The 27,787-nt window shown below is 32.2% G+C and overlaps 1 protein-coding gene and 1 long non-coding RNA gene across 3 annotated transcripts in view; both read left to right on the top strand.

Annotated features, from left to right (window-relative positions):
• The first annotated feature begins 571 nt into the window (after positions 1-571).
• On the top strand, positions 572-3,532 carry LOC127726094 (uncharacterized). Its single transcript, XR_007993325.1, has 3 exons — positions 572-756; positions 2,398-2,588; positions 3,204-3,532. It is a non-coding gene; the product is annotated as an uncharacterized LOC127726094 (long non-coding RNA).
• A 7,496-nt stretch (positions 3,533-11,028) lies between these two features.
• LOC127726087 (uncharacterized) overlaps positions 11,029-27,787 on the top strand; it is a 52,200-nt gene continuing 35,441 nt past the window's right edge. Inside the window, exons 1-6 of one of the 2 annotated variants that reach the window (XM_052233421.1) lie at positions 11,029-11,108; positions 12,666-12,758; positions 13,240-13,368; positions 22,763-22,824; positions 23,954-24,044; positions 25,988-26,134. In XM_052233421.1, the coding sequence (XP_052089381.1) occupies positions 12,734-12,758; positions 13,240-13,368; positions 22,763-22,824; positions 23,954-24,044; positions 25,988-26,134 (454 nt within the window). In that variant the 5' untranslated portion in view covers positions 11,029-11,108; positions 12,666-12,733. The remainder of the gene's footprint in view (positions 11,109-12,665; positions 12,759-13,239; positions 13,369-22,762; positions 22,825-23,953; positions 24,045-25,987; positions 26,135-27,787) is intronic. The other variant, XM_052233422.1, reaches the window with a different exon arrangement.

The following is a 27,787-nucleotide window of genomic DNA, read 5'->3' as shown; positions in this document are numbered from 1 at the left end:
AATGTGGTCTAAGAACTTAAAAATTTTAAATTGGACATTATTCCTAAACGTTTTGGGCAATTACCCCCAAACTCAAATCCAGCTTTCCCTTTGTGATATGGAACCTTGTAGTACAATTTCAGAAAGATCCATACACTTTCACACAAGTTATTGTCATGAAACTAGAAAAATGCTTGTTTTTTGCCCCTTTTTTGGCCCCTAATTCCTAATATTTTGAGACAATTACCCCCAAAATCATTCCCAGCATTCCCTTTGTGATATGGAACCTTGTGGTACAATGTCAGAGAGATCCATACACTAACACACAAGTTATGTCTGGAAGTTACAAAAATGCTTATTTTTGGCCCCTTTTTGGCCCCTAATTCCTTAACTGTTGGTACCATAACCCCCAAAATCAATCCCCACCTTCCTTTTGTGGTATTGAACCTTATGGTAAAATTTCATAGAGATCCATTCACTTAAACTAAAGTTAGAGTGCGAAAACCAATGTGTCTTCGGACGAGGCAGGACGACGCCGGACGACGACGACAACGACAATGACGACGACGACGACGACGCCAACGTCATACCAATATACAGTAGGACAACCGGAAGCGCCTGAGTATTGATTTCGGTGCTCAGTGATACGGTTCATTAGACGACGTTGACAACACGTAATGGCGGCCATTGTTTGACGTTGGATTTGGCATTCCATGCTGTAAAGATGCATTTATGACATTCTTGGATGCTAAAACTTAATGCCACACAACATAAAAGGTAAAGGATTATTTCAGTTATACCAATTTAATTATTTTCAAAAAAGTGGAATCCCAAAAAATGATTTAAACGGCAAAAATAAAGTGTAAAATTATATGAAACATGAAAATTGAAATCCCATTTTTCATCATTTCTTAACATATATTGAATACACTATTTACACCAACCACTGGTGAATTATATTCGGATTTCGGTCTTAGGTATCCGTCCTTGTCTCCGGGAATATTATACCCACACAAGTTGTCAACATCCGTTTTCAAAGTGTTCTTCACAATCTCCCTGGAAAATATTCACGCTATCACTTCGTGCTCAGATAATAGAACATTGTGAACCTCTAACAGCAAATGCGGACCAAAATTAATCAAATTTGAAAGCACGGATGATCACGTGTAATGCCGACTTTAAGTTCTCTAAAAAGGGGGTAATTTCTCCCCCAAATACACATGAATTTTGCTGACCGTCTCAAATTCAACTCAAAAGTCCATTATCAAATCAGAGGCGTCCCATTTCATATACACCAAAATTTAATATTTAAAAAGACTTTCATTACTATATTAACATATAATACAAAGGGAAATCAATCACAAGCACTTGTTTCTGTCAATTGGGGGGGGGGGGGGGGGGTTCACTATCCATACTCATACGAAAATTTTTATTTTTATGTGGGTGGGTGGGTAGGAGGAATTTAAGGGGACATTATATTCATCTTCTTATTTTACTATTATGGCTTATTAATTTTTTTTCAATCTGTACACAATTGTTCTTTCCTTTTTATTGGACAGAATATTCATGTTCATCCTGTGTCAGCACTCTTGTCAGAGCAATGTTTATTTTATGTTCGGTTATCACCATGGTCCATGATTACATGGACATGTACCAGATCTTTCCCATAAAAAAAATTAATTAAGATAGCCATCCTCTAAATCATAACTCTAAAATTATAAAAGAAATTTACACATTGAAATTAACCAATTACCCACCCATTTGAAAAGCTTGTACACATGCTGCTTTGCATTACATGAATCCCCGGAAACTAATTAATTTACAATTTCTTTATACATGTTATATCTGACATGTTATATTCTTCCAATGATTATATAAACAATCTAATTAGAAATGATAATCCATTAACAATATTACTTTCTCAAACTTCATTAATATAGTCAAATTCAAGGTGTCAATTTAGTGACAATACAGTCATGACAGTGGTGGTTCCAGGATTTAAATTAAAATAAAACTGGGTTTTGAGTGCCCCCAAAATGTATAAAATTTCAGCTTGCATTGTACAATAGACATGTTATGATCTTATGATGTTTATGCAAACTATTAAATATAAAAATGTTATCAAAAGGTTTGGTATAACATAAATTTGATCCTTGTTAAACCAAAAAATTATTTTTCAAGACTTTTGAAATGTTTTCTTTGTCTGAAACTTTTATGTACATGTATTGAGCAAAAATGCTGGGGGCATTGCCATAATTATCTATAATACTTAATAAATACTTGTATTTTCTTGGTAATTTTTTTGGCAAATTTGTATTCATGTGTTGACAATAACAATGCAAAGTTTAATTTTGCTTTGAATAATTTAGTAAATAAGCATTAATAGTAATTGTATGTAAATTTCCTTTATATTTACAGGATGGAGAAAGATGTTCACTATAGATCAAAAATTCAAAACAGAGGACTTTTTTATTCAAACAAAAATACTTGTACATGTATGATATTCTGTACATACAACAAGAAAACAGTAATCAAATGGAATGTCCAGTGATGTTGAAAGCAAAATTATTTTTGTTAACAGAAAACAATAGGACTACAATATATTAAGGGTAAGTAATCTGAAATTGTCTGTTTTAATAGGGTTACAAAAGTGGGTTATTGACAATGTGCTATGATTTCAATCCCCCAAATATGAAACAAAAACATAATATACATGGTATTTAAACTGTTTTCATAAGGAAACAGACTGAAAATATTCTGCATTTAACAGTCAGACATGAAAGTTGCCAATGTAATAAATTGGGATTGGAACTTAAAATTTATAGGATATAGGCCAAGGAATCATTCAGACTTTAAGGCCAAATGGTATACTTTTAATAGTTTAAAGATTTTATTCTATTATCTATGCTGTATAAATGTCAATATTGTTTCATTTGGATTTAAAACCTAATTTCAAGAATGAAGGGTACAGTAATTTAAAATTAATTTAAATGATTAAAAACAATACAAGGGAAGTAACTCTTACAAGATGTGCATTATATCCTAATGAAGTGTTTTAATGAATTTGTCATTATTTTCAGATAAGAGAATGACTTAAGCAGACTGTATTGGGGTCATAGATGGCCATAACAATGAAATACAATATATTATAATTATCATTCTTCATTACGTCTTGATTGAATTAACAAACTTTAATTTAATAACAAAATATTTTCTTTTTTCAGTACACAACACATCGTGTCAGAGAATAATTTTACTGGAGGATAAAAAATTTAATACCTGGAATCAACAATTTACAAAATGTATACGAAATTTATTAAGAGAGATATATTCATGTACAGAAAGGTAACCCCACCAAATAACTCAGGTGGTTCAAGTGATTATTAGCAGACATTTTTGTTGAACTAATGCAGGATTAAATAAATGAAGCTTTAGCAGACTATGGGCTCCAAAGTGTAGTAAAAAGAGGATTTTTAAATATGACAGACTCATAAACATTAAAATGTGCATAAGTGAAATGTTACAATATTTAGTAAAAAATTCAGATTATTGACTCAGTTTTTTTCATGAAATTTTTTATCAAAGCAATATCACTGTTATATAATAAATAAGATTCTATATGTTTTATTTTACTGGTATACTTTTGACAACCGAATATATCTTCCCTCAGCTCTGGCCTCAAGTGTTTCCCTTTTATTTTGTATGAGTGTAATTTACAGAAAGCTCACTTTGCTTTTGGCGAATTCAAGTTTTGCCTTTCCAGAATTATTGGACTTTATTAATGGAAAATTAGACATTTGCCCATATGTTGTAGAAGAGCTCAATTTTGCTTTAATACTTTTTCAAGAAATTGTATCATAAGGCTAGATTTGATCAAATAATCTCACTTTTGAATATTTATCACATACTGTGGATTCATTTAATTTCGTGGGTATCAATTTTCGTGGATCGAGGAAAACTTGCGTTTTCCTGGATATTTGATTTCGTGGTTTAGCAATCTCTGTATACAAAGCCTATATAAAAATTTCAATTCGTTGAACATTTGAATTCGTGGTTCACCTGTACCCACAAAACCCACGAAAATTGGTATCCAACGAATAATACTGAATCCACAGTATCACATACTTAAATAATCTAGTATGCTTAGATTGATTTCCTTCACTTTTGTCCTGTTGTTGAGATTGAGTGAAATAATTTAATTATTTTATCCCTATCAATTTGGGGTTGCCTGGGGATCTGTGTCCCATTGGGACCGGCATTTAACACTGCATAACTATATCCTATCACAAGTTATGATACAGCCAACCATATAACATAGCCCCTGCCACTGAAAGGAGAAAAGAGGTGCACAACATACAAAAAAATATTTCATATGGCTAGCTTCATTGTATCCTTTGAATATTTCATTGATTTTTGTCGAGCCTGCCACTTTTGTCGCAGAAAGCACGACATAAGGATAGTGATCCATTGCCGGCAGCGTTAGCTAACTTCTTAAAAGCTTTATATTTTAGAAGCTAGAAGACCTGGATGCTTCATACTTTGTATATAGATGCGTTATGTTACGAAGTTTCCGTCTGTCATATGTCCATTGTCCTTGACCTCATTTTCATGGTTCAGTGACTACTTGAAAAAAAAGTTTAACATTTTTTGTAATGTTAATTTCTTTCTTATTATGAGTAATAGGATAACTATATTTAGTATGTGTGTACCTTGCAAGGTCCTCATGCCTGTCAGACCTAGACCTCATTTCATGGATCAGTGAACAAGGTTAAGTTTTCGTGGTCAAGTCCAAATATCAGATACTATAAGCAGTAGGTCTACTATATTTGGTATATGGAATGATTGTAAGGTGTACATGTCCAACTGGTAGATGTCATCTGACCTTGACCTCATTTTCATGGTTCAGTGGTCAAAGTTAAGTTTTTGAGTTTTGGTCTTTTTTTCTAATCCAATATGCAATAGGTCAACTACTAGTATATATATTTGGTGTATGGAAATATTTTATGATTTACATGTCTGTCTTGCAGGTTTTATTTGACCTTGACCTCATTTTCACGGTTCATTTCTCAGTGTCAAGTTTTTATACGACCGCAAAAAAATTTTGCGATCTTATATTGGTATGACGGCATCGTCGTCGTCGTTTATCGAAGACACATTGGTTTTCGCACTCTAACTTTAGTTTAAGTGAATTGATCTCTATGAAATTTTACCATAAGGTTCAATACCACAAAAGGAAGGTTGGGATTGATTTTGGGGGTTATGGTACCAACAGTTAAGGAATTAGGGGCCAAAAGTAAGCATTTTTGTAACTTCCAGACATAACTTGTGTGTTAGTGTATGGATCTCTCTGACATAACTTGTGTGTTAGTGTATGGATCTCTCTGACATTGTACCACAAGGTTCCATATCACAAAGGGAATGCTGGGATTGATTTTGGGGGTAATTGCCTCAAAAATTTAGGAATTAGGGGCCAAAAAAGGGGCAAAAAACAAGCATTTTTATATGGACAAATACTTTAGTACAAAACATAATTTTAAGGCAGTGTAAGGGAGATCAATCAAATACATCATTTGAATTACCTCCCTTACACTGCTTTTAAATTATGTATAAAGTAATGGTTAATGAACAATTAAGACAATTTAAAACAGTGTAAGGGAGGTAATCCACATACAACATTTTGATTACTTCCCTTACACTGCTTTTAAATAATGTTTAAAGAAATGCATATTTATAAAGGAAGACCAGTAAATATATCTGTAAATGTTGCATCTTTTTTTTTTACAAAAAAATCCATATGAAAGATTTGACACCATATTTTAAATTCTATTATAAAATAGATTAAGTTAGCACTATGGTAAATTTAAATGGGTAATTATGGTTGCAAATTCCATTGGAAATTTGAATTGAGATTATGACCATATCTTGAGGGAAAGAATTTTTTGGGGGAAAAAGGTGGGGGTCAATTTTTTCTCATTTCAGATTTCAGAAATTGAAAAGAATTATTCTTCAAATATTTTTTTTTTCAAATTTCAAAAATTGAAAAATTTCAAGAAGTAATCTTTAATTGCACAGTATGGCGCATTAGATTTGTAAAATCTTTGACCATATTTATTTGTAATGCCAAATCTGACCGTGTATTTAGATTTTTAATTTTTGGTCCCGTTTTCAAATTGGTGTACATTAAGGTCCAAAGGGTCCAAAATTAAACTTAATTTGATTTTAACTAAAATTGTATATATGGGGTTCTTTGATATGCTGAATCTGAACATGTAGTTAGATTTTTGATTTCGGGCCCAGTTTTCAAGTTGGTCCAAATTTGGGTCCAAAATTAAACTTTGTTTGATTTCAACAAAAATTGAATATATGGGGTTCTTTGAGATGCTGAATCTAACCATGTATTTAGATTTTTTATTTGTGGGCCCCGCTATCAAATTGGTTCATATCGAGGTCAAAAGGGTCCAAAATTAAACTTTGTTTTATTTCATCAAAAATTGAATTATTGGGGTTCTTTGATATGCCAAACCTGACCGTGTATTTAGATTTTTAATTTTGGGTCCAGTTTTCAAATTGGCCTACATTAAGGTCCAAAGGGTCCAAAATTAAACTTAGTTTGATTTTAATAAAAATTGAATATATTGGGTTCTTTGATATGCTGAATCTAAACATGTATTTAGATTTTTTATTTCGGGCCCAGTTTTCAAGTTGGTCCAAATGGGGCTCGAAATTATACTTTGTTTTATTTCATCAAAAATTGAATTATTGGGGTTCTTTGATATGCCAAATCTAACCATGTATTTAGATTTTTAATTTTGGGTCCCGTTTTTTAAATTGGTCTACATTAAGGTCCAAAGGGTCCAACATTAAACTTAGTTTGATTTTAACAAAAATTAAATTCTTGGGGTTTTTTGATGTGCTGAATCTAAACATGTGTTTAGATTTTTTATTATGGGCCCAGTTTTCAAGTTGGTTCAAGTTGGGGTCCAAAATTAAACTTTGTTTGATTTCAACAAAAATTGAATATATGGGGTTCTTTGATATGCTGAATCTAACCATGTATTTTGATTTTTGGGCCCCATTATCAAATTGGTCCACATTGAGGTCAAAAGGGTCCAAAATTAAACTTTGTTTGATTTCATCAAAAATTGAATTCTTTGGATTCTTTGATGTGCTGAATCTAACCATGTATTTAGATTTTGAATATTGGACCATATTATAGGTAAATTAAAAAAAATTCTGTTCTTAGACAACATTCATTCTGTGTCAGAAACCTATGCTGTGTCAAATATTTAATCACAATCCAAATTCAGAGCTGTATCAAAGTTGAATGTTGTGTCCATTCTTGCCCCAACTGTTCAGGGTTCGACCTCTGCGGTCGTATCAAGCTGCGCCCAGCGGAGCATTTTATTGTGTTTTGGTCTGTTTTCTTCAACTATAAGCAATAGATCAACTATATGTGTTGTATGGAAGGATTGTAAGGTGTATATGTCTGTCTGACAGGTATCATCTGACTTTGACCTCATTTTCATGGTTCATTGGTCAATGTTAAGTTTTCATGTTAAGTTTGTTTCTTAGACACTATAAGGAATAGGTCAACTATATTTAATGCATAAATTGATTGTAAGGTGTACATGTCTGTCTGGCATGGTTCATCTGACCTTGACCTCATTTTCATGGTTCATTGGTCAATGTTGAGTTTTCATGGTTAAGTTTGTTTCTTAGACACTATAAGGAATAGGTCAACTATATTTAATGCATACATTGATTGTAAGGTGTACATGTCTGTCTGGCATGGTTCATCTGACCTTGACCTCATTTTCATGGTTCATTGGTCAATGTTAAGTTTTCTTGGTTAAGACTGTTTATTAGAAACTATAAGCAATAGGTCAACTATGTTTGTATTATTGAATGATTGTAAGGTGTACATGTATTTCTCATTTGGTTGATCTGACCTTGACCTCATTTTCTTGGATCTTGTTAAGTTTATGTGTTACTTGTAGTAAAGCTTTATATTTAGGACTATCAACATAAAATCAATGGTTAGAAAAGAAGGTGAGACATTTCAGCGTGTGCACTCTTGTTTTTCAGTAGTTATTTATTAAAGGTACTACAGTTCCCTTTCAGTTTGCCTGCTTAAGACTTGATTACAGTTCCAATATAAAAATAAGAAGTTGGGGTATGATTGCCAATGAGACAATGAATTAACTCTCCACCAGATACCTTATGACGAAAAGGTTAAAAAATGTATGTATAGGTTTCTGACAGCCTTCATCAATGAGCAGAACCAATAACGCATAGTAAGCTACATGTATAAAAGGTCCATAAATAACATGACACAATAGAGGCTGAAAATGAATATTCTGCATCAGTGAGTATGCAAAAGTGAAAATACATTTAGAAAGAAAAGCATGTGTACCAATGGATGCAAATAATCCAGAAAAAAAAATCCTACTACCTCACACGTTAACTTATGGCTTATGCAGTTTATTCACTAAATTGTCAACAAACTTTTACATTACCCTTCCGGAGCACCTGAGATCACCCCCAGTTTTTGGTGGGGTTCGTGTTGCTTAGTCTTTGGTTTTCTATGTTGTGTCATCTGTACTATTCTTTGTCTGTTTGTCTTTTTATTTTTGGCCATGGCGTTGTCAGTTTGTTTTCGATCTTTGAGTTTGACTGTCCCTCTGGTATCTTTCGTCCCTCTTTTACATACTTCATTCAACTAATTTACATTAAACCTGGGAACAGTATATCTGTCAATATATGTTCGTGATTAAACAAGACAAAATAAAAGAAAAGAACAGGGCGAATTGGTAACAGGACCCAGAGCGAACAAGTACTAGTGCGAACAGACCAGGATTCCCTTCCCACCACCTACCTAGAATAGCAAATGGTCCTCCCCATATGCATAGATATATTAATACTAGTCTAATAGTCATTATACATGTACATGTTATACCAATGCCCTAAGAAACTGCACATTAAATTTTTAAAAAGTAAAGTCATGAAGAGTTTTAACCAACACTGCAAACCAGAAATTAAGATATTTAGAATCAATAAAATGACACATGCCTTTGACAAAATTACCCCCCCCCCCTTTTTCCAAAAAAGAAACAAAACAAAACACATAACGATTACTGTATTAACGAAAGGAAACTTATGAAAAAAACCCGATAGCTTTTCTATGGCCTATTCAGATTAGATGTTCATTAAAAACTCATCGGCCGGTAACATACTAACAAGATCTAACAAAATATTCACGAAATAAATATGGATTGATCAACGAAGTACGATATCAACAAATCAATCCCATGATGATGTAGGCCTAAAACTGTTAGTTTGCCAAGCTCGGCCTGTTTTGGTATAACGTTGATATGAATTCAACATATCGCATGACTTCCTTGGCAATCAGATAAAACAATTGCTACAAAGAAGTAAAGAATCCAACGTTTAATGACATTTACGTTGACATTTTCGGCGCCGGAAATTGACAACGTTGGTCTAGTATATATAATATACTGACACAACATCGGTTGAGGTCGATTCCGGCAATTCTGCTTCTAAAAATCTCTAGCAGTTAGAATTTATTGATGACTTAAAATATATTTGTTATGTTTCAATAAATTTTAGTGGATAATTATTTTGGAGAGAAGAATAGCTATCGTGTACTCCAGAAACAAGGTTTAGGGAGGACCACGCCCCCATAGTGGGAACATACAAAATAAAGATAACCGTTCTCGATTTCTACTCGATAGAAGTGCCTAATTTTTTCATAACATATACATTAAGTACCAAAGATAATTATATGAAAGTATAAAAAAAATCGAGGCGGAGATTTTTTAGAAACAGCTAATAATTGTAGCAGACCAATTGACGAAATAGATAAAAAGACGAAAATGGCGCCTTCTTCAATTTCGAAAAAAAATCTATTATTTTATAATGTATTGACACATATTGTTATTTTTAAAGGGGTTTAATATCTATTGATTCACTTTTCCATGAGAATTGAATGAATATTTACTTTAAAAACAGAAACTCTTCCAATTTCTAAATCTACCGACCATGCAAGGAAAAACCTATAAAAAATTGCGACCCCTACATTAAAATGGGAACAAATTTTTGCCCTGGCTTGAACACTCACGTTCTTTACGAATTTCGATGCCAAAAACTAGCGAGAATATGATGTACAAATTTTTTTTAAATCGAAGGATAGGTATTTTTTTGTTCCCATTTTTAATATAGGCATTTTATCCTACAGTGCAGAAAATCAATATCCGAAATTATAAGTTCAGATATAAAAAAATAAGATTGCCTTTTATTTTAATGTTCAAAAAAGAAAATAATATGTAAATTCATATATTTTTCTCATATAGATTTGCTTACAATCAACAATATTTATCGTCGGTACTTTGCAGCAAACGAACGAAAAAACATTACAAAAGCGCGCCATTTTTCAGTTGACGTCGGTCGACGCAAAATAGTCCAATTTTCGGCGTAGGACTACTGAGCGCCGCCGAATCACATTTTGGCCAAAAAGGCACATCCGGTTGTCCTACTGATACGACCGCAAAAATTTTTGCGGTCGTATAAAAACAGGTGGAAGCGGTCATACTTTTCTAAGACAACTTAGAAATATGCAAACAACCAAAGAAAAAGTAAACGAACAACATATCTGTTTGAAAAATAAAATAATCGATAAAAATGTACAAACGCAGATGAATAAGACATTACCCCTCCGTTTCCTGTGTAAATATATTCCCCCAAAAAAGATATTGGTGAATCTAAAAAATTGTATAAGCCTTTTATAAGTTTTATAATCCACTACAATTTATATATAAGGCCATTCTGAATGAATTAAACTACAAAGCGAAAACATATTCCATTTTCATCAGCTAAAGACGGCTAGCTTTTTAGAAAAAGCTATTACTTGTATCTCCAGGTCTGCAACATAACCATAGGATACTTCAGGTCTAATATCCAAACACACCTATAGTTTTTATCTGTAAACATTCGGAACTTTTCTTGATATTACCGTATAATGTACTGGTTTCCATTGACGTCACAGTTGTTTAGAAATGGCCGAGTAGGAAATAGGAGCCAGTGCGCTGAAATTTTCGATTGGTACATTTAAAGTAAGTGCAAGGAAATCATATTGACATAACAAATGATTTAGACAAATAGTCTCAGTAAATGTTTTTTTTATTGTATTATAGCTCTTGGCCCCTGAATAAAGTAATGATAGTGCTTGGCAGTTTGCCAACTTTGGATGGCCAAATCAGAAAGGAATTTAAAGGAAATCAAAGCTGACTAACGAAAAATCCGCTGTCAATAAGGTTTTTGGTCGTTTTTTTAATTGATAAAACGTCTATTTTAATACCCAACTGGAGTCGATGTCGTAGCAAGGCAATTAAGTAAACTTGTGGAAGCTAGTACTAGGCAGGGGTCTAGGCCCCTCAGAAGCTGAATCAAAAATGGGGCAAAATCCTGCATTCTGATCATGCTCGAGTACTTTTCAGGGCGTTCTTAAACACAACTTTTGAACCCTTTTCAACTGATTGTGATAGTTTTTTTCTGATTTTGTACTAGTTGTTATAACACTGTCCCGTGTTAGAGGGAGGGTTTGGTTCCAGCAAACATGATTAACCTCTCTGCATTCTGTATGTACATGTCCTAAGTCAGGAGCCTGGAATTCAGTGGTTGTTGTTTTTTGTTGTGTATCATATTCGTTTGTTTTTGTACATAAATCAGGCCATTAGCTTTCTTGTTTGAATTGTTTTACATTTGTCAGTTCAGGGCCTTTTATATATAGCTTTCTATATATGCTGTAAGGGTTTTGTTCATTGTTGAAGGCCGTACAGTGGCATATAGTTGTTTACTTCTACATCATTTTGTCTCTGGTGGAGAGTTGTCTCATTTCCGTTCTTACCACATCTATCTTCTTATTTTTGATATATTAACCAGATATCTCCTTATTTTTATATACATGATATATGTTCATGAAACAACGTTCCACCAAAACATTCAAAATCATTAAGCATTTTGTGCTGGTGCTTAAGGCTAAAAAGATGGAAATTAACAGCGTACTCTGGGCTTAATGATAAAAGTTTGGGTGTATTGAGAACTCGATGCACGTCGTGGGAGTTGAAACTGTATGACTATATATCTTGAATAGACCAGTACCAGAGGATTATATAATCACAACATCTTATTGGGTTAAAATTAGCCAGACCATTTTTTGAATTGGATGTATATTACATTTCAGAAAAGAACAATAAACTAGACGAAAACTAAAATTGGACAAGAGAATATACATGATATATGTAAATGATATATGATCATTGATGATAAAGTCACACACAAACTAGTCATGAATTTTAAAGAGAAAAGCTAGTCTTCTGTCAGTGAGTGTCTTTCTTTAGAACAAAGCAGTCAATGACTTTGTCTATATTTAAACACATCTGATTCTCCTTGTATGTGTGACAAATACAAAGTTCAGACACATAGTTACTTTTATAACATCTGTGCACAGTAGACAATGGTAGATAGATTTGTACAGTTCTTACTGAGAAAAAAGGTTGAAATTTGATTTAAAAACTGTATGCGTTTGAAAATGAGGAGATTTCTCACTATTAAGTGTTATTTTAAACAAACTATAAAGTGTAATTCTAAACCTTACATTTCTTTTGTAGAGTTGGTAATTGAGTCATTTGAGGCTGTATTTAGCTTGAATTGCCGAACATTTTTTGTAACATAGAGAATGGAAGAAGATCCAAAGAAAAAAGGTATATACATGTGTAACAGGAGGGGTTTATATGTATACATGTATATTGATATAAATTATTCCAACCAGTGCATGTGTCATTACAGTAGTTTTTATTGATAACTTCTATAAGTTGCAGACAGGCAGCTGATAGCCAAAAGCATTACGTTCAAATCTGCTTAGCTGTCATCTAATGGCTTCAAAGTAAAACACTCCTTTATCTGTTAATGTAATATCATATCACTTATAATTTTATCAGTTGTGAATAACACAACATGGATTAGATAATATTTTTGAAGAAGATAGGAGATTGCCATTTTCAGTAAATCAACAATTTCCTTTACTTCTAGGGAACTTGTAACTTCCTTTGGTCTTATTTAAAATTGATATAATTAATGTGTGCTGAAAAAGCAGCACTTGTGTAGACATTATAAATCTAAACCTATATTAAATGGAATTAAAATTAATGGACATGATAATAACTTGAAAATTGATGTTTATAGATCGTAAGAGGCAAAAGAAGATGGACAGTAAACCTGATAGTAGGAAACCTTCAGTTTCAGTAGAAAGTCAGCAGCAGTCAGCAGCAGTTGAGAATGAAACAGGAAAACCTATTGTTACACCACCACAAGGTAAATATATACAAAATGTTTTGTTTTTACTTTATTTCAATTTTGATATTTTGAATGACAAGAAGATGCAATTTGTTTTATATTTATTTTTCCATCCAAATAAAACATTTGTAAAATTAAAGCTTTAGAAGAAAAAAGAGCAAAAGATATTAAAACCCACAAGTTGAAAAGAGACCAACAAAATAATTAAAAATCAACAAATACGATGAAAAGACACAACACTACATAAAAAAATTAAAAACTAAAGTCAGAATATGGTAGTCAGGGTTTTCCCTGGGTCAATTTTCTTTTTCCCCATCTTTTTGGCCAAAACAACATTTTTTGCCACTTTCAATTTTTTTTTCGCCAATAATATAAATTTATTTTTCGTTTAAAATTTTCCTTCTTTCTAACAAAAAAAATCAGTTAGTCACATTGTTATATAAAATTAAGAAGATGTTGTATGATTGCCAATGAGAAAACTGTTTACAAGAGACCAAATGACATAGAAGTTACCAGGTCACTGTACAATCTTCAACAAAGAGCAAAACTCATACCGCATAGTCAGCTATAAAAGGCCCCGAAATGACAAATGTAAAACAATTCAAACTAGAAAACTAACTATATCTTTTATAATTCTTAATATTTTTTTAATGAATAAACACTCAATAATAACAAACATTTAGTTTTTAAAAGATACTGTAAAATTGCAATATAGATCATGAAATCATAATTTTTAACTTCTGCCGGGGAACACGGGATTCATCTATGATAGTTAATAAGGTGCTTCCCGTCTAGTTGTAGAATAAAGAGATTTTTCTTACTTTTGAATATTTTTCTTCTTAACAATAGTTTTCTTTTCCAGACCATCATTAAAAGAAAAGTTTGGACGTAAAACTATGCCTCAAACACGTGCGTCGCTAAAACGATTGTAAATTACCGACTTCAAAAATTATTTCTATCAAAAGTTATAGGATAAAATTTAAAGTCAGAGATTTTTCTTACTTTTGAACATTTTTCGTCATAACAACAGTTTTTTACCCAGACCAAGAACAGACGTAAAATATGCTTCAAACACGTGCGTCGCTAAAACGTTGTAAAGTATTCTCTTCAAAACAATTATTTCAATCAAAGTTGTAAACAAATCCTTTAAATGACATGTGAAGCCAGTAAAGTATTCTCTTCAAAACAATTATTTCAATCAAAGTTGTAAACAAATCCTTTAAATGTCATGTGAAGCCAATTAACCACATCATTTCATGAAACAATACAATTTACATCTGTATTAATTATAATACTTTGTTGCCGATAGGTACAAAAATGAGGTATAAAATGCAATCAGCTGATTATTGATTTTCTATCAAAATTGTAACGAGTTCAAGGTGAATTCTCAGTATTGTCTGATCAGGGAAAAAGTCTGAGTAACCGTGAAAAAACTGAGTAACCCGAAAAAAGTAAACAATGGACGAAGTCGAACCGTTATATTTTTTTTGGCCAAATTCTTTTGCCAATAATGAATTTTAATCGCCACAATTTTTATTTTTTCACAAAATGCGAAAATGGCAACCGCCAACGGAAACCCTGATGGTAGCTAAGCAGTACAAGAGTCAATGTCATATTTGTTGATAGGCCTATATCAATTGCCAGACTAAATTTGTTTTAATCATGCAATGACCAACATTGTATAGTTGCTAAAATCTACGTCATTTGAACTCTGGTGGTCAGTGGTGGATAGTTGTCTCATTGGCAATCATACCACCTCTCTTTATTTTAATATGCCAGTATATATATATCTTTAAAACGAATTGTAAATTTCAGTATCTGTAATTGTTAAGAACTGCAAACAGCAGACAGGTTACTACAAGACTGCATTTTATTGGAAATATTTCCTTTTTAGCTCACCGGGGCCCAAAGGGCCCCATGTGAGCTTATGCCATCGCTTGGCGTCCGTTGTCATCGTCGTAAACTATTTAAAAAATCTTCTCCTCTGAAACTACTGGGCCAAATACCTTCAAACTTTAACTGAATGTTCCTTAGTGTATCTAATTTATAAGTTGTATCCAAAGTTTTGATCCATCAACAAGCATGGCCCCCTTGGCTAAAAATAGAACATAGGGGTCAAATGCAGTTTTTGGCTTATATCTCAAAAACTAAAGCATTTAGAGCAAATCTGACAGGGTAAAAATGTTCAATATGTCAAGATCTATCAGCCCTGAAAGTTTCAGACAAATCGAACAACCCATTGTTCAGCTAAGTTTTAGCGGCCACTAAATTGGTAATTTTAAGGAAATTTGCAGTTTTTAGTTATCTTGAGTATTATTGAAGATAAAGATAAACTGTAAACAGCAAAAATGTTCAGCAAAGTAAGATCTACAAAAAAGTTTTATATGACTAAAATTGTCAATTGACCCCTTAAGGCGTTATTGCCCTTTAAAGGGAAACTCCGCAAAAAAATGAAAAATTGATATTTTGTTCTTTAAGCATAAAAAACCACATGTTCATAAATAAAAAACTTTTATTCTCTATGAAAAGAGATCAAAATCGATTTTTGAAATTCACTATCAGTTCTCGACATATCGCCATCTTGTCGGCATGTTCGATCTAAAAAGTCACGTGATATCTATAAACCACAAAGACCAAAATGAATCAGGGATTTACCGACCGTGCGTTAAAAACTCCCATCATCAATCGGGGATTACCGTAGATGATCACTCATTGTGAAAATGTCTTATCAAGCGTACGGTTGTTCTGTCCGACAAGGTTATGACAAAAGTCTAAATAGTTTTCCCAAACCCACAAAAAAAGAAAATAGTTATGATCTATAGCAAGCACAAGTTGATGTGTGAAGACCATTTTGAACAATCTTGTTTCGAGGAAGATTTGATGGTAATTATACCTTTTTTAATAACAAAATAACCTAGCAGTTCTGATAGCTGTAGTTATCAAATCCTTATATGATAAGATCTCGTTGATTAAAAAAATATAGATTTGATGAGGAAGAAAAGTTTCAATTAAAAGAAAGACAAATGCAGTGTTCTTGTAACAATCACTGATTTACAAAAGATTCATTTATATAAAGTGCATTGCATTTGGTTTATATAAAGAATAGTTCCGTATTTAGTCAAGATCATTTTTCAAATTAATAAAGTTATACGATAAATAACATTTTTAAATTATGATATTTAACGGATATTGACGGGGAGCAATGTTAGGAAGAGGTTTTAGCTAAGACAAAATATGTTGATATGGTATAATATTCCCAGGTTATAGAAATGTAAATATCGAAATATTGGACATCTCAATTTTTTATCAAAAAAGTTTTTTAACTAATCTTTTAACTATATCAAATTTATACGGGATCAATTCGGAACAGTCACTTATAAAGACATTTTACAGTTAAATGTGTGACCCTATCTGGTATGTTTGGAAAAAAATGTATATTTTTTTTTTCTTTTTAAATTTTATATACGTTATCTTATTATATATATATATATTGGCTTCCTCCCGAATTGATAAAAGGTATGTCAGAATTATTGATAGATGTCGTGTCAGAGCGACACATTCAGTTAGTTATCCCAAGGACGTATATTAGATACACGTCCTTGGTTATTCCAGTGACATCCTGTCGACTAAAAATTCCTATTACACAATATATTATACAGGTTCATGCATGGCTTCTTAATTGAGGTACCCGACGTGCACAGGTAACATTTATTGAACCACATAAATTTGTGTTCGACGTTATTTATCTTGTTTGTGTTTGAAATTATAATTCCACCTGTTAATGAATGATGTTCTGATAATAATATTATCCACTACTTTAGCTGATAATAAGTTTAAAAATTTTATAAACATGATCTTTAAAAAAATTTGTAAAATACATATACTGTTTTGTCATGATTCTGGACCCTTCTTTTGAAAAAAAATTCTTCACGCAAATGCAAGCTTTTGACGATTGGCAAACATGCAGTATAAAGTAATGCAACACTTATAGTCAGTATCAAATATTTATTTATTGACGATAAGAGAGCTCCTTCTATGTACAATGTCCCTATTTTTATACGGATTAGAACGACAGGGGAAACAGTCAGTGTAAAGGAACGGAGATAGAGTGGCATAGTGAAAAAAAAAACCGATTAGAGAAAATTATACTACATAGAGAATGATCGAAGAAAAGGCTAATAGTAATTGTAAAGGAAACAAGATAAAGAGAGGCATAGTAAAAAAATGTTTGCTAGACAAAGTTACTGCTCGCTTTGATATTTTTATACAAAATCACACATCGTGTTCCAAATTGGTATTCACGTGCGCTAACTTGATGTGTTAAGTTTCTGCATAGCATGGTTAAAAATAATTAAGTATCCCGTTTGTTATATCGTAGTGTCACTGTGTTTCTTTGTTCAATTTATTTAGTTTGTTAATGATTATGTAAATAAGAATAAATCTGTATAAAAACTTCATACCCGTTTAGTTATTGCCTGTAGGCGTTTCATTATTGTTACATTTAATATATATATAGAATCTTTCATACATCTTAAAGTAAAAGATGTGTGTCTGAGTCAAACGGCGACATGAGAAGCCTGTATACTAGTACGACTCGAGTATAGCATGTAAAAATCCTACTCAATATGGTTGTATTGGAAATCTTTTCATAGAGATAGATAACTCATACATGTAGTCCGACATTTATGTAATATCTGCCACATGACGCTCATATTTCTTTCTGCTATCATCATCTAATTCATTAAATATTGCTGTAAACATCGATGGTTCACACCCAAACCAAATGGGAGTAATATACCTTTAGAGCTTCTCCGTGGTATACACTTGTCACAAATATATAGACGAAATTCGTTATTGAAGTGAATCTACATCTCACAAACACAATTTTTGAATTACGATTTTGAGTGAACACCCACCAAACCAATACAAAATGGCAAGATATAACCATGCAGGCATTTAGTTTTCGTCAGACACAAGATAAATAATACGCTCATATTGCTTTCTACTATCATCATCTGCTTCATCAAATATTGCTGTTAACAACGATGGTCCACACCAAAAAAAAAAGGAATTATATACAATCAGAGCTTCTTAGTGGTATACACTTGTGAAATATATAGAAGAAATTCGGTATTGAGAAGTGAAATTACATCTCACAAACATTATCTTTGAATTACGATTTTGAGTGAACACACACCAAACCAATAAAAACGTATAGCAAGATACATAACCATGCAAGCATTAAGTTTTCGTCAGGTACAAGATAAATAATCGCTCTCATAAACGTACATGCATGCAGTTTATGATATCAAGAATAAGAGGTCGATGTCTGTAGATCATTTTTCAGTTCGTTTATTGACTGTTCAGAGTCAGACATGTCACTTATTCATTCTTGGAAGCATTCGTGTACCCCATCCGACGATAGGAACTCTTTTCCGAAAGTGTTGACAACTATGCTTGTATGGTGATTCTGTTTTTCTGGGCAAGTGGTTGGCCTCCCCTGACCCAACAAACAAACGAACGATACGCTATTAGTCTGCTTTGTCCTTTAGAAAGAACATCTTGAGCTCGTCTTCAACGGCGCTTATACCTCAGGAAAAGTATACTAGTACAGCTTGTTTCAAGGAGACGAACTGTTCTAAAATCGTCATTGTCAGCAATACATTACTAAGCTATGCCATTAATTACTACAATTACTATTTTGGATTAATGACGGCTACCCTGTAGAGTATTACACTAAATTATAATATAATATAAAAATGATTATATTTAATTTTTCATATGTTCAAACCGTTAAAGACAATTAGAACACCTCAAACAAAAAACAGATCAAAAGAAAAAAAAAAGAAAATAAAAATTTCCAGACAGAATAAACAATTATTTTAATAGCTTAGATTTATAGTGAATGAAATAAATGATAATTGGCATTCTTTTCACAAATAATTATTCTAAGAGATTGTTAGTTGAATTTATTATGTAGGAATGAAATTTTAAAAAGAAGATTAAAAATCATGCATGTTGTACTTTTGTATTTTTTCAATAAAAACTTTTAAATTGCGATAGTTTTACGATTGTTAGTAATTAAAAATCGCCAGATTTAAATACAAGTTAAAGAATTCCGGTAAAGTAAATTAAACAGATGTGCAATTATTTATTGGGAAATGTTAAATTAATTTTCTTTTAACGTCATATTTTAATTTTATGCTAATTGCATAGAGCGTAATCGAAAATTGTTCCATTTCAAAATACACTTCCGGAATTAAAAAAAATGAATGTTTATTTTCAATTAATTTACACATTTTAATTATTGTTTCTCTATTGTCATCGGGTATTTCAGCTTGGTGTATTAAACACGCTATACTCTTTCTGTTAATCCATTCAAAATGACAACATTCACACCTGTGTACGCTTGAATTCACACCTGTGTACGCCTGAGGCTAAATTGCTGCAAGGTAAAGTTCAAAGGAATTCTCCTCAAATCGATAAATAAACAATGACTTTACAAAATAATATACACACTCTGTTCACAAATATTTTGCCTTGAAATGGTTACCAAAGTTATAACGGTAAATAAAACGTAAAATATTTTCAGTTTAATATCAGTCAAAGTGTTCAACAGATATTTTATGAAAAAATCTCAACAATAATTTATGAAATTAATTCGAAAATATTTATATTTAGATAACTTCATATAGGAAGTTTTATTCAATCAATACAAAATGGTACACACATATTCATTTTCTTTCATTCTTATATTGTGGTTATTAACTACGACCAACGGTCATCTGTGCGCTTTTAATTACGTAAAATTCTGATAAGCAATTAAGACTTTAACAGATTTTATTTTTTCCCATGATTCAACAAATCGGGTTAAAACGTCACAACCCAGTGACGTAGGTCAACCAAAAAAGTTACAAATACTCGATTTTCTCCGTTATTAAAAAGAATATAAATTTAAAACTTTGTGAATGTGTTTTTTATGTTAAGATGAACATATTTAGATGATAAGTAAAAAATCGCGGACTTTCCCTTTAAGGACAATTTTACACAATTTGTTCATCATGTTTGCTAACATTTAAAAATCTTCTCCTCTGAAACTACTGGGCCTAATACTTCTAAACTTTAACTGAATGTTCCATAGGGTAATTGGTTTATAAATTGTATCCGAAGTTTTGATCCATTTAATAACAAACATGATTGCCAGGGCTAAAAATAGAACATAGGGGTCAAATGCAGTTTTTGGCTTTTATCTCAAAAACTATAGCAGTTAGAGCAAAAGTGATATGGAGTTCAAGTGATGAATAAGTCCAGATCTATCTGCTGTGAAATTTTCAGACCAATTGGACCACCCATTATAGGGTTACTGTTTTTGGTTATTATCTTTAATATTATAATAGATAAAGAGAAATTGTAAATAGCAAAAATGTTCAGCTAAGTAAGATCTACAAATAAGTCAAATGACCAAAATAGTCAATTGACTCCTTAAGGAGTTATTGCCTTGAAACATTTATTTTTTACATTTTTTTGGGCAAGTCTATGACTTTTTCAAAAATCTTCTTCTGTGAAACTACTGGGCCAAATACTTCCAAACTTTAACTGAATGCTCCTTAGGACTTAGGGTATCTAGTTTATAAATTATATCTGAAGTTTTGATCCATCAACAAACATGGCCGCCATGGCTAAAAATAGAACATAAGGGACAAAAGCAGTTTTTGGCTTATAGCTCAAACACTACAGCAGTTAGATCAAATGTGAAAGAGAGTTAAGTGATAAATGGGTCATGATCTATCTGCTATGAAATTTTCAGACTAATTAGACCACCCATTGTACGGTTACTGTCAGAAATAGTTTATTTTAATAAAATTTTACTGTTTTTGGTTATTTTCTTTAATATTATAATAGATAGAGAGAAAGTATAAATGGCAATAAATGTTCAGCTAAGTAAGATCTACAAATAAGTCAACATGATCAAAATAGTCAATTGACCCCTTGAGGAGTTATTGCTCTTAAAACGTGCTTTTTTTAACATTTTTTGTGTAAGTCCAATTACTTTTTCAAAAATCTTCTTCTCTGAAACTACTTTGCCAAATACTTAAAAACTTTAATTGAATGTCCTTAAGGTATCTAGTTTATAGATTGTATTCGGGGATTTGATCCATTCAAAAACTTTGTGGCAGTTTCTAAAAATAGAACATAGGGGTCAAATTAAGTTTTTGGCTTTCATCTCAAAAACTAAAGCAGTAAGAGCAAAACTGACATAGGTGAAAGTGTTGAACAGGTTTAGATCTACCTGTCAAGTAATCTTCAGACCAATAGGACAACTTATTGTTGGGTTACTGTCCAGAAATAGTTAACTTTTAGGAAATTTTACAGTTTTGGGTTATGTATTATCTTTAATATTATTATAGAAAGAGAGAAAGTGTAAATGACAAAATTGTTCAGCAAAGTAAGATCTACCAATAAGTCAAATGCCTGAAACTGAAATTACAGTCAGGTGAGCGATATGAGGCTCTCATGAGCCTCTTGTTTAAATATGAATTTGAAGGGTTAAGATTATTCATAGACTTTTACATGTGATTTAAGGAGCATTTAAATATTGACATCCTTTGATACAGCAACAATTAACATTAATGTACATGTACATGCAAAATTTCAGGAAAATATCATCGGAAAATATAGCATTTAATTTGCAGAAATACATTTGTGTACTCGCTTACAATGAAGTTGATCAGAAATGAACATTACTATTTTTTTTTTTATTTATCCTGTATTAATGTGCATACATGATATCCCATCTTCCCTAGCCAAATGTTACAATCCAGTCCCCTCTTCTCTACCCTTGATGGATTAAGATAGAATTTCGGATCCACGAGGAATGATTTCCGTTAGTCGCAGTTGTAACTGGCAGCATCCAATCAAAAAGTGCCTTGAAGATTATCACTTGTAAATGTAAAAACTGTAAATAAACAATTGCCACATGCTGATTGTGCAACAAATCTTTACCCCTAAAACATAGGATGATATTTAGTGAGAATTTTAAAGTTCTTAATAAACTAAATGAATTTCCAGAATATGTTTCTGGCGTAAATGTTGGAACATGTGGAATGTCAATGAATATTTTCGGTTCTTGCTTCACGAAATTTGTAAACACTAGACACAACCATTTTTATGCCTCCATACTTAACAAATTTCAAATGCTGCCATTTAATCTACCGGTAGATGGCTCAGCATTGTATTCACAAATGTTGGCTTGATCTGCCAAGGGTGGAGAGGAGGGCACTGGATGGTAACCCTTAGCTAGTGAAGATGACAGTATCCTTGGATACAGAGTAAGACTTCACATAGATAACTATACACTAACAACACATTTGTAATGCTGACCATTAATCATTTTTGTTGTTCTTTATATAAGAAGAATTTCCAACTGAAATTAAAAGGGAAGAGCCAAAAACTGAAACCAAAAGAACAGTTGAAGTAAGTACAGAGAGATTTGATTTATGGATTAATGTACTTTGAATCATCTATTATTGTTTTTATATTCAAAGATGTTACCTGCAAAATATTAAAAAATCATCTTTTTCATCCATATAAAAATAAGAAGATGTACTTGTGATATGATTACCAATGAGACAACTCTCCACAAGAGACAAAATGACACAGAAATTAACAACTATAGGTCACTGTACGGCTTTCAACAATGAGCAAAGCCCACACTGCATAGTCAGCTATAAAAGGACCCAAAACGACAAATGTAAAACACTTCGTACGAGAAAAATAACAGCCTAATTTATGTTCAAAACAATGAACGAAAAAACAAATATGTTACTACACATCAGCAAACGACAACCACTGAATAACAGGCTCCCTACTTGGGACAGGCACATTCAGAATGTGGCAGGATTAAACTAGTTTGTTGGCGCCAAACCCTCCCCTAACCTGGTAACAATTAAATGTGTAACGGCACAACATAGGCATTTGTTTGTGAGTGACAAATATTACAAGCAAAAAAACGTTAATCTTTCATGAAATAGTTTTAAATGTTTTACCATGTTTATTCTAAACAGAGATAAGAGGCGAAACACTTCATTGACCATTTATGCACATCTATTTTCTGATCACCAGTATTATGAATAAGAAATTAATTGTTAAAGACTATAGGTTGCTCTTTGTAAAATGTTATTCCTTGTGAAAGAATCTATTTCATATTGAATTACTCTTATCATCTGTCTTTATATTTGAATATGTTACGTATTTTGGTCAAGTTGTTTCATAGAAATAAAAAGTGATGTAAAACATCAATATGACAACAACTATATATAACACAAAATAAAGAACAAAAAATATTTATCAGGTCAACTGTTTTCCAAAGTCAACTTTTTTTAAACCAAGAAAGTTCACTAAAGCATCTTGTCATTTGTTTTTATTGCTTATTGTACAAATTTATGAAACTGTAAAGGAAAATATTTATTTTTATTTGATTTATGCCCCACCTATGATAGTAGAAGTGTATTAAGTTTTCAGGTCATGATTTCCTATGGACACATATTATTGTTTGTTATGTACTAAATATCATATCTCCTTTCAATAATCACTTATTTTCCAGGTTGAAAAAAGAGAATATCAAACAACAGAATTTACGATGGTTGATCCAAAGGAATATGGCATTGAAATTGAGGAAGAAGAATTTAAATTTGGTAAGCATGTTCTGAAGATATAAATTTACCAATACGAAATAAACATAAACAGAAGACTTTAAATCTATAAAATTTGATAAAACTATTTTTATGTGGTTATGCACCTTGGAAATAGATATTAAGGGAAAATTACTTTGAAATCTATCTAATGTTTACATTTCTTGTATGATTGATTGGTGATTGCTTTACGCCGCATCAGCACAAAAAGGCTATATCTTGGCGATATTTCTTGTATGCTATCTATGTAAAAGTTTACCATATGGTGACGGCGTAAACCTTTTGTATTTATGCTTTATATTTCAGAAGGTAGAAATACCTTGTATGCAGATACCTTATGTTATGAAGTTTCCATCTATCATATGTCCATTGTCCTTGACCTCATTACATGGTTCAGTGACTATTTGAAAAAAATACTGTTTTTTGGAAGAGTAAAATATTCTCTTATAATGAGTAATATGATAACTATATTTGGTATATGGGTTCCTTGCATGGTCTACATGTCTGTCAGGTAGGGTTTACCTGACCTTAACCTCATTTCATGGATCAGTGTTCAAGGTAAAAATTATGTGGTCAAGTCTGGCTCTCAGATACTGTAGGAATGATTGTAAGGTGTGCATTTCCGATTGGCAGGTTTCATCACACCTTGACCTCAATTTCATGGTTCATTAGACAATGTTTAGTTTTTATGGTTTGGTCTATATCTCAGATACTATAACCAGTAGGGCCAATGTATTTGGTGTATGGAATGATTGTAAGGTGTACATGTCTGTCTGGCAGGTTTCATATGACCTTGACCTCATTTTCATAGTTCATTGGTCAATGATAGGTTTTTGTGGTATGTCAGATTATCAGTTAGTATAAATGAAAGGTCAACTATATTTGGTGTATGGAATGATTGTAATGTGTAAATGTCTGTCTGGCAGGGTTCATTTTACCTTGTCCTCATTTTCATGGTTCATTGGTCAATGTTAAGATTTTGTTGTTTGATCTGTATCTGAGGTACTATAAGTGATAGGACCCCTATATTTGGTGTATGAAATGATTGTTACATGTAGGTGTACATATAGAAATAGGAAGATGTGGTATGATTGCCAATGAGACAACTCTCCACAAGAAACCAAATGACAGAAATTAACAACTATAGGTCACCGTACGGCCTTCAACAATGAGCAATGTCCATTACGCATAGTCAGCTATAACTACATGGAATGATAAATGTAAAACAATTTAAACAAGAAAACTAAAGGCCTAATTTATGTACAAAATAATGAATGAAAAACTAATATCTTACACAGCAATAAACAACAACCAATGAATTACAGGCTCCTGACTTGGGACAGGCACATACAGAATGTGGCGGGGTTAAACTAGTTTGCCTGTCTGGCATGGTTCATCTGACTGTGACTTCATTTTCAGGGATCATTGATAATGTTAAGATTATGTGATAGTTGTAGTAAAACCTTCATATTACAGACTTTCAACATGAATTCAATCATAAGTAAAACAGGCGAGACATATCAGCATGGTTTTAATAATTATCCACATACAATCGTAAACTTTAAAAATATGCCAAACACTAAAAATATATAAGTTTGTGATTTTGTTATTTAATGAGTGACATAAGTTGTTTATGATGAAATTGCCAGTTTCATTTTTCATTTGAAAACTGTGTTCATGGGAAAAAATTCAGTATCTATAGTAGTGCATTTTATGTACAATATTGAGGCATCTTCTTTGAATAGTACATTCTTCAACAGTGAATTAAAGTTATTTGAATATGATATATTATTTTATGTCTCCCATGAGGAAAGTTTAATTGAAAATTAAAAGCAGATTTTACATACTTTTTTGGTGAATAAAATGTCAAAATATGTACATGAGACTTTTCAGTCATTTCTCACTGGATCATTTAGTGTCCTTCTTATAATACACTTGTATTTTAGAACCGCCACAAAGAGATGACACATTACCAGACCTACGTAGACTGATGGACTCATTAGAGGATGGCCAAACTGACTTGGAGGCAAAAGACGACCCTCCAGCACTTTTTACAGGACCAACACACATTCCAAGTTATACTAAGATTTCAGGTAAGAAAATGAAAAAGTTTACTGGACCAACTCACAAACTAAGTTATACCAAGATTTCAGGTAAGAAAATAAAAAGTTTACTGGACCAATTCACAAACTAAGTTATACCAAGATTTCAGGTAAGAAAATAAAAAAGTTTACTGGACCAATTCACAAACTAAGTTATACGAAGATTTCAGGTAAGAAGATAGAAAGTCTACGAGACCAAAACACATGCAGAGCTCCAGATAAGCTGTGCATTTACTTGATTGCACAATAAAACAATCAAAAACCCAATGCATTTGTCAATTTAAGCGTTCAAAAAACCCAATTCATGCAAAGGAGAACCAAATTAAATATCAAAACTATGCATTCTTGACCTTTCTAACCACTGTTGAGAACATAATTTACCCTAATTGATAAATTGTTGTCGTGTAATTTATCTTTTTGGTAATATTGGGAAATTTACTTTCATTCTAAAATTAGAGCACTCAATCAAATAGCTAACTGGGTCTCTGTTGGAATTTCTAAATTGTTTGCCCTTTTCACAAATTTTGTATCCCTAGTAAACAACAGGCACCAGTTAATAAAGTTTCCTTTGCCTGACCACTAGATGAGTCAAAGAGATAGGAAGAAAGCATCGTTAGCGCTCAAATTGTATAGCGTATGGAATAATATGACAATAAACCAGCATTCTGAGGCACAGTAACCACCTTAGTGTTTTCACATTTAGTGCAGGAGATTGTGGTTCAAATCCCGACTAGTCAAACGAAAGAGTTGAAAATTGATATTTGATGCTTCCTTACTTAGCACTAGACATTTAGAAGGGAAAGCAAAGACTGATCAGCTCGAAGTCAGAATAATGTGTCTGTGTGACATGTCTCCCTGTGGATTGTGACCTTGAAAATATGAATCAGAAAGTAAATAAGGCCAGAGGGTGTAATGCCAAAAGAAAACCTAAATCTGGTTGTCGAAAGTGTCTTTTACATTTTTGTTAAAAATGATTTTAACTGTATGCATCCAGACCATTCAGATGGTTCAGTACATGTACATTTGTTAACCTTGTGCACACTTTACCAATTTCTGTTTGTTTTCAATCACTATGTGATTTTATCTATAGTGCCTATTGGTCATTCAAATACAAAACTGACAGGAAAACTTTATTAAACCAAAATAAAATAAATTAAGAAAAAATACTTGCTCAACAGTGTATATACATGTACCAAATGAAATAGCTATCACATATATACTTCAATGAAATTTATTTAAGATTTGTGACATTAATAATAGATATAAGAAGATGTGGTATGAGTGCCAATGAGACAACTCTCCATCCAAGTCAAAATTTATAAAAGTAAACCAATATAGGTCAAAGTACGGTCTTCAACACGGAGCCTTGGCTCACACCGAACAGCAAGCTATAAAGGGCCCCAAAAATTACTAGTGTAAAACATGTCTCAATTCAATAACTTGATGATGAAAAAAGCCCAATAGATTCAGGAATGTTGTGTTGTAAAATCCAACATATTCAGGAGCTTGTTGGTGAAAAACCCAATTGATTCTTTGTCTGGAGGATGATGCAAATGAAAACATATTTCACTGATTTATGTAAAAAATTATGGGTAAAAACCCCAATTTGTAATTCTTATCTGGAGCTCTGCTTAACCTTTCAGC

Source organism: Mytilus californianus, unplaced genomic scaffold (assembly GCF_021869535.1).
Source record: "Mytilus californianus isolate M0D057914Y unplaced genomic scaffold, xbMytCali1.0.p SCAF_16, whole genome shotgun sequence".
In the NCBI taxonomy this organism is placed as follows: domain Eukaryota; kingdom Metazoa; phylum Mollusca; class Bivalvia; order Mytilida; family Mytilidae; genus Mytilus; species Mytilus californianus.
Note: the sequence above shows the minus strand (reverse complement) of the source record. Positions and strands in the feature narration are given on the sequence as shown.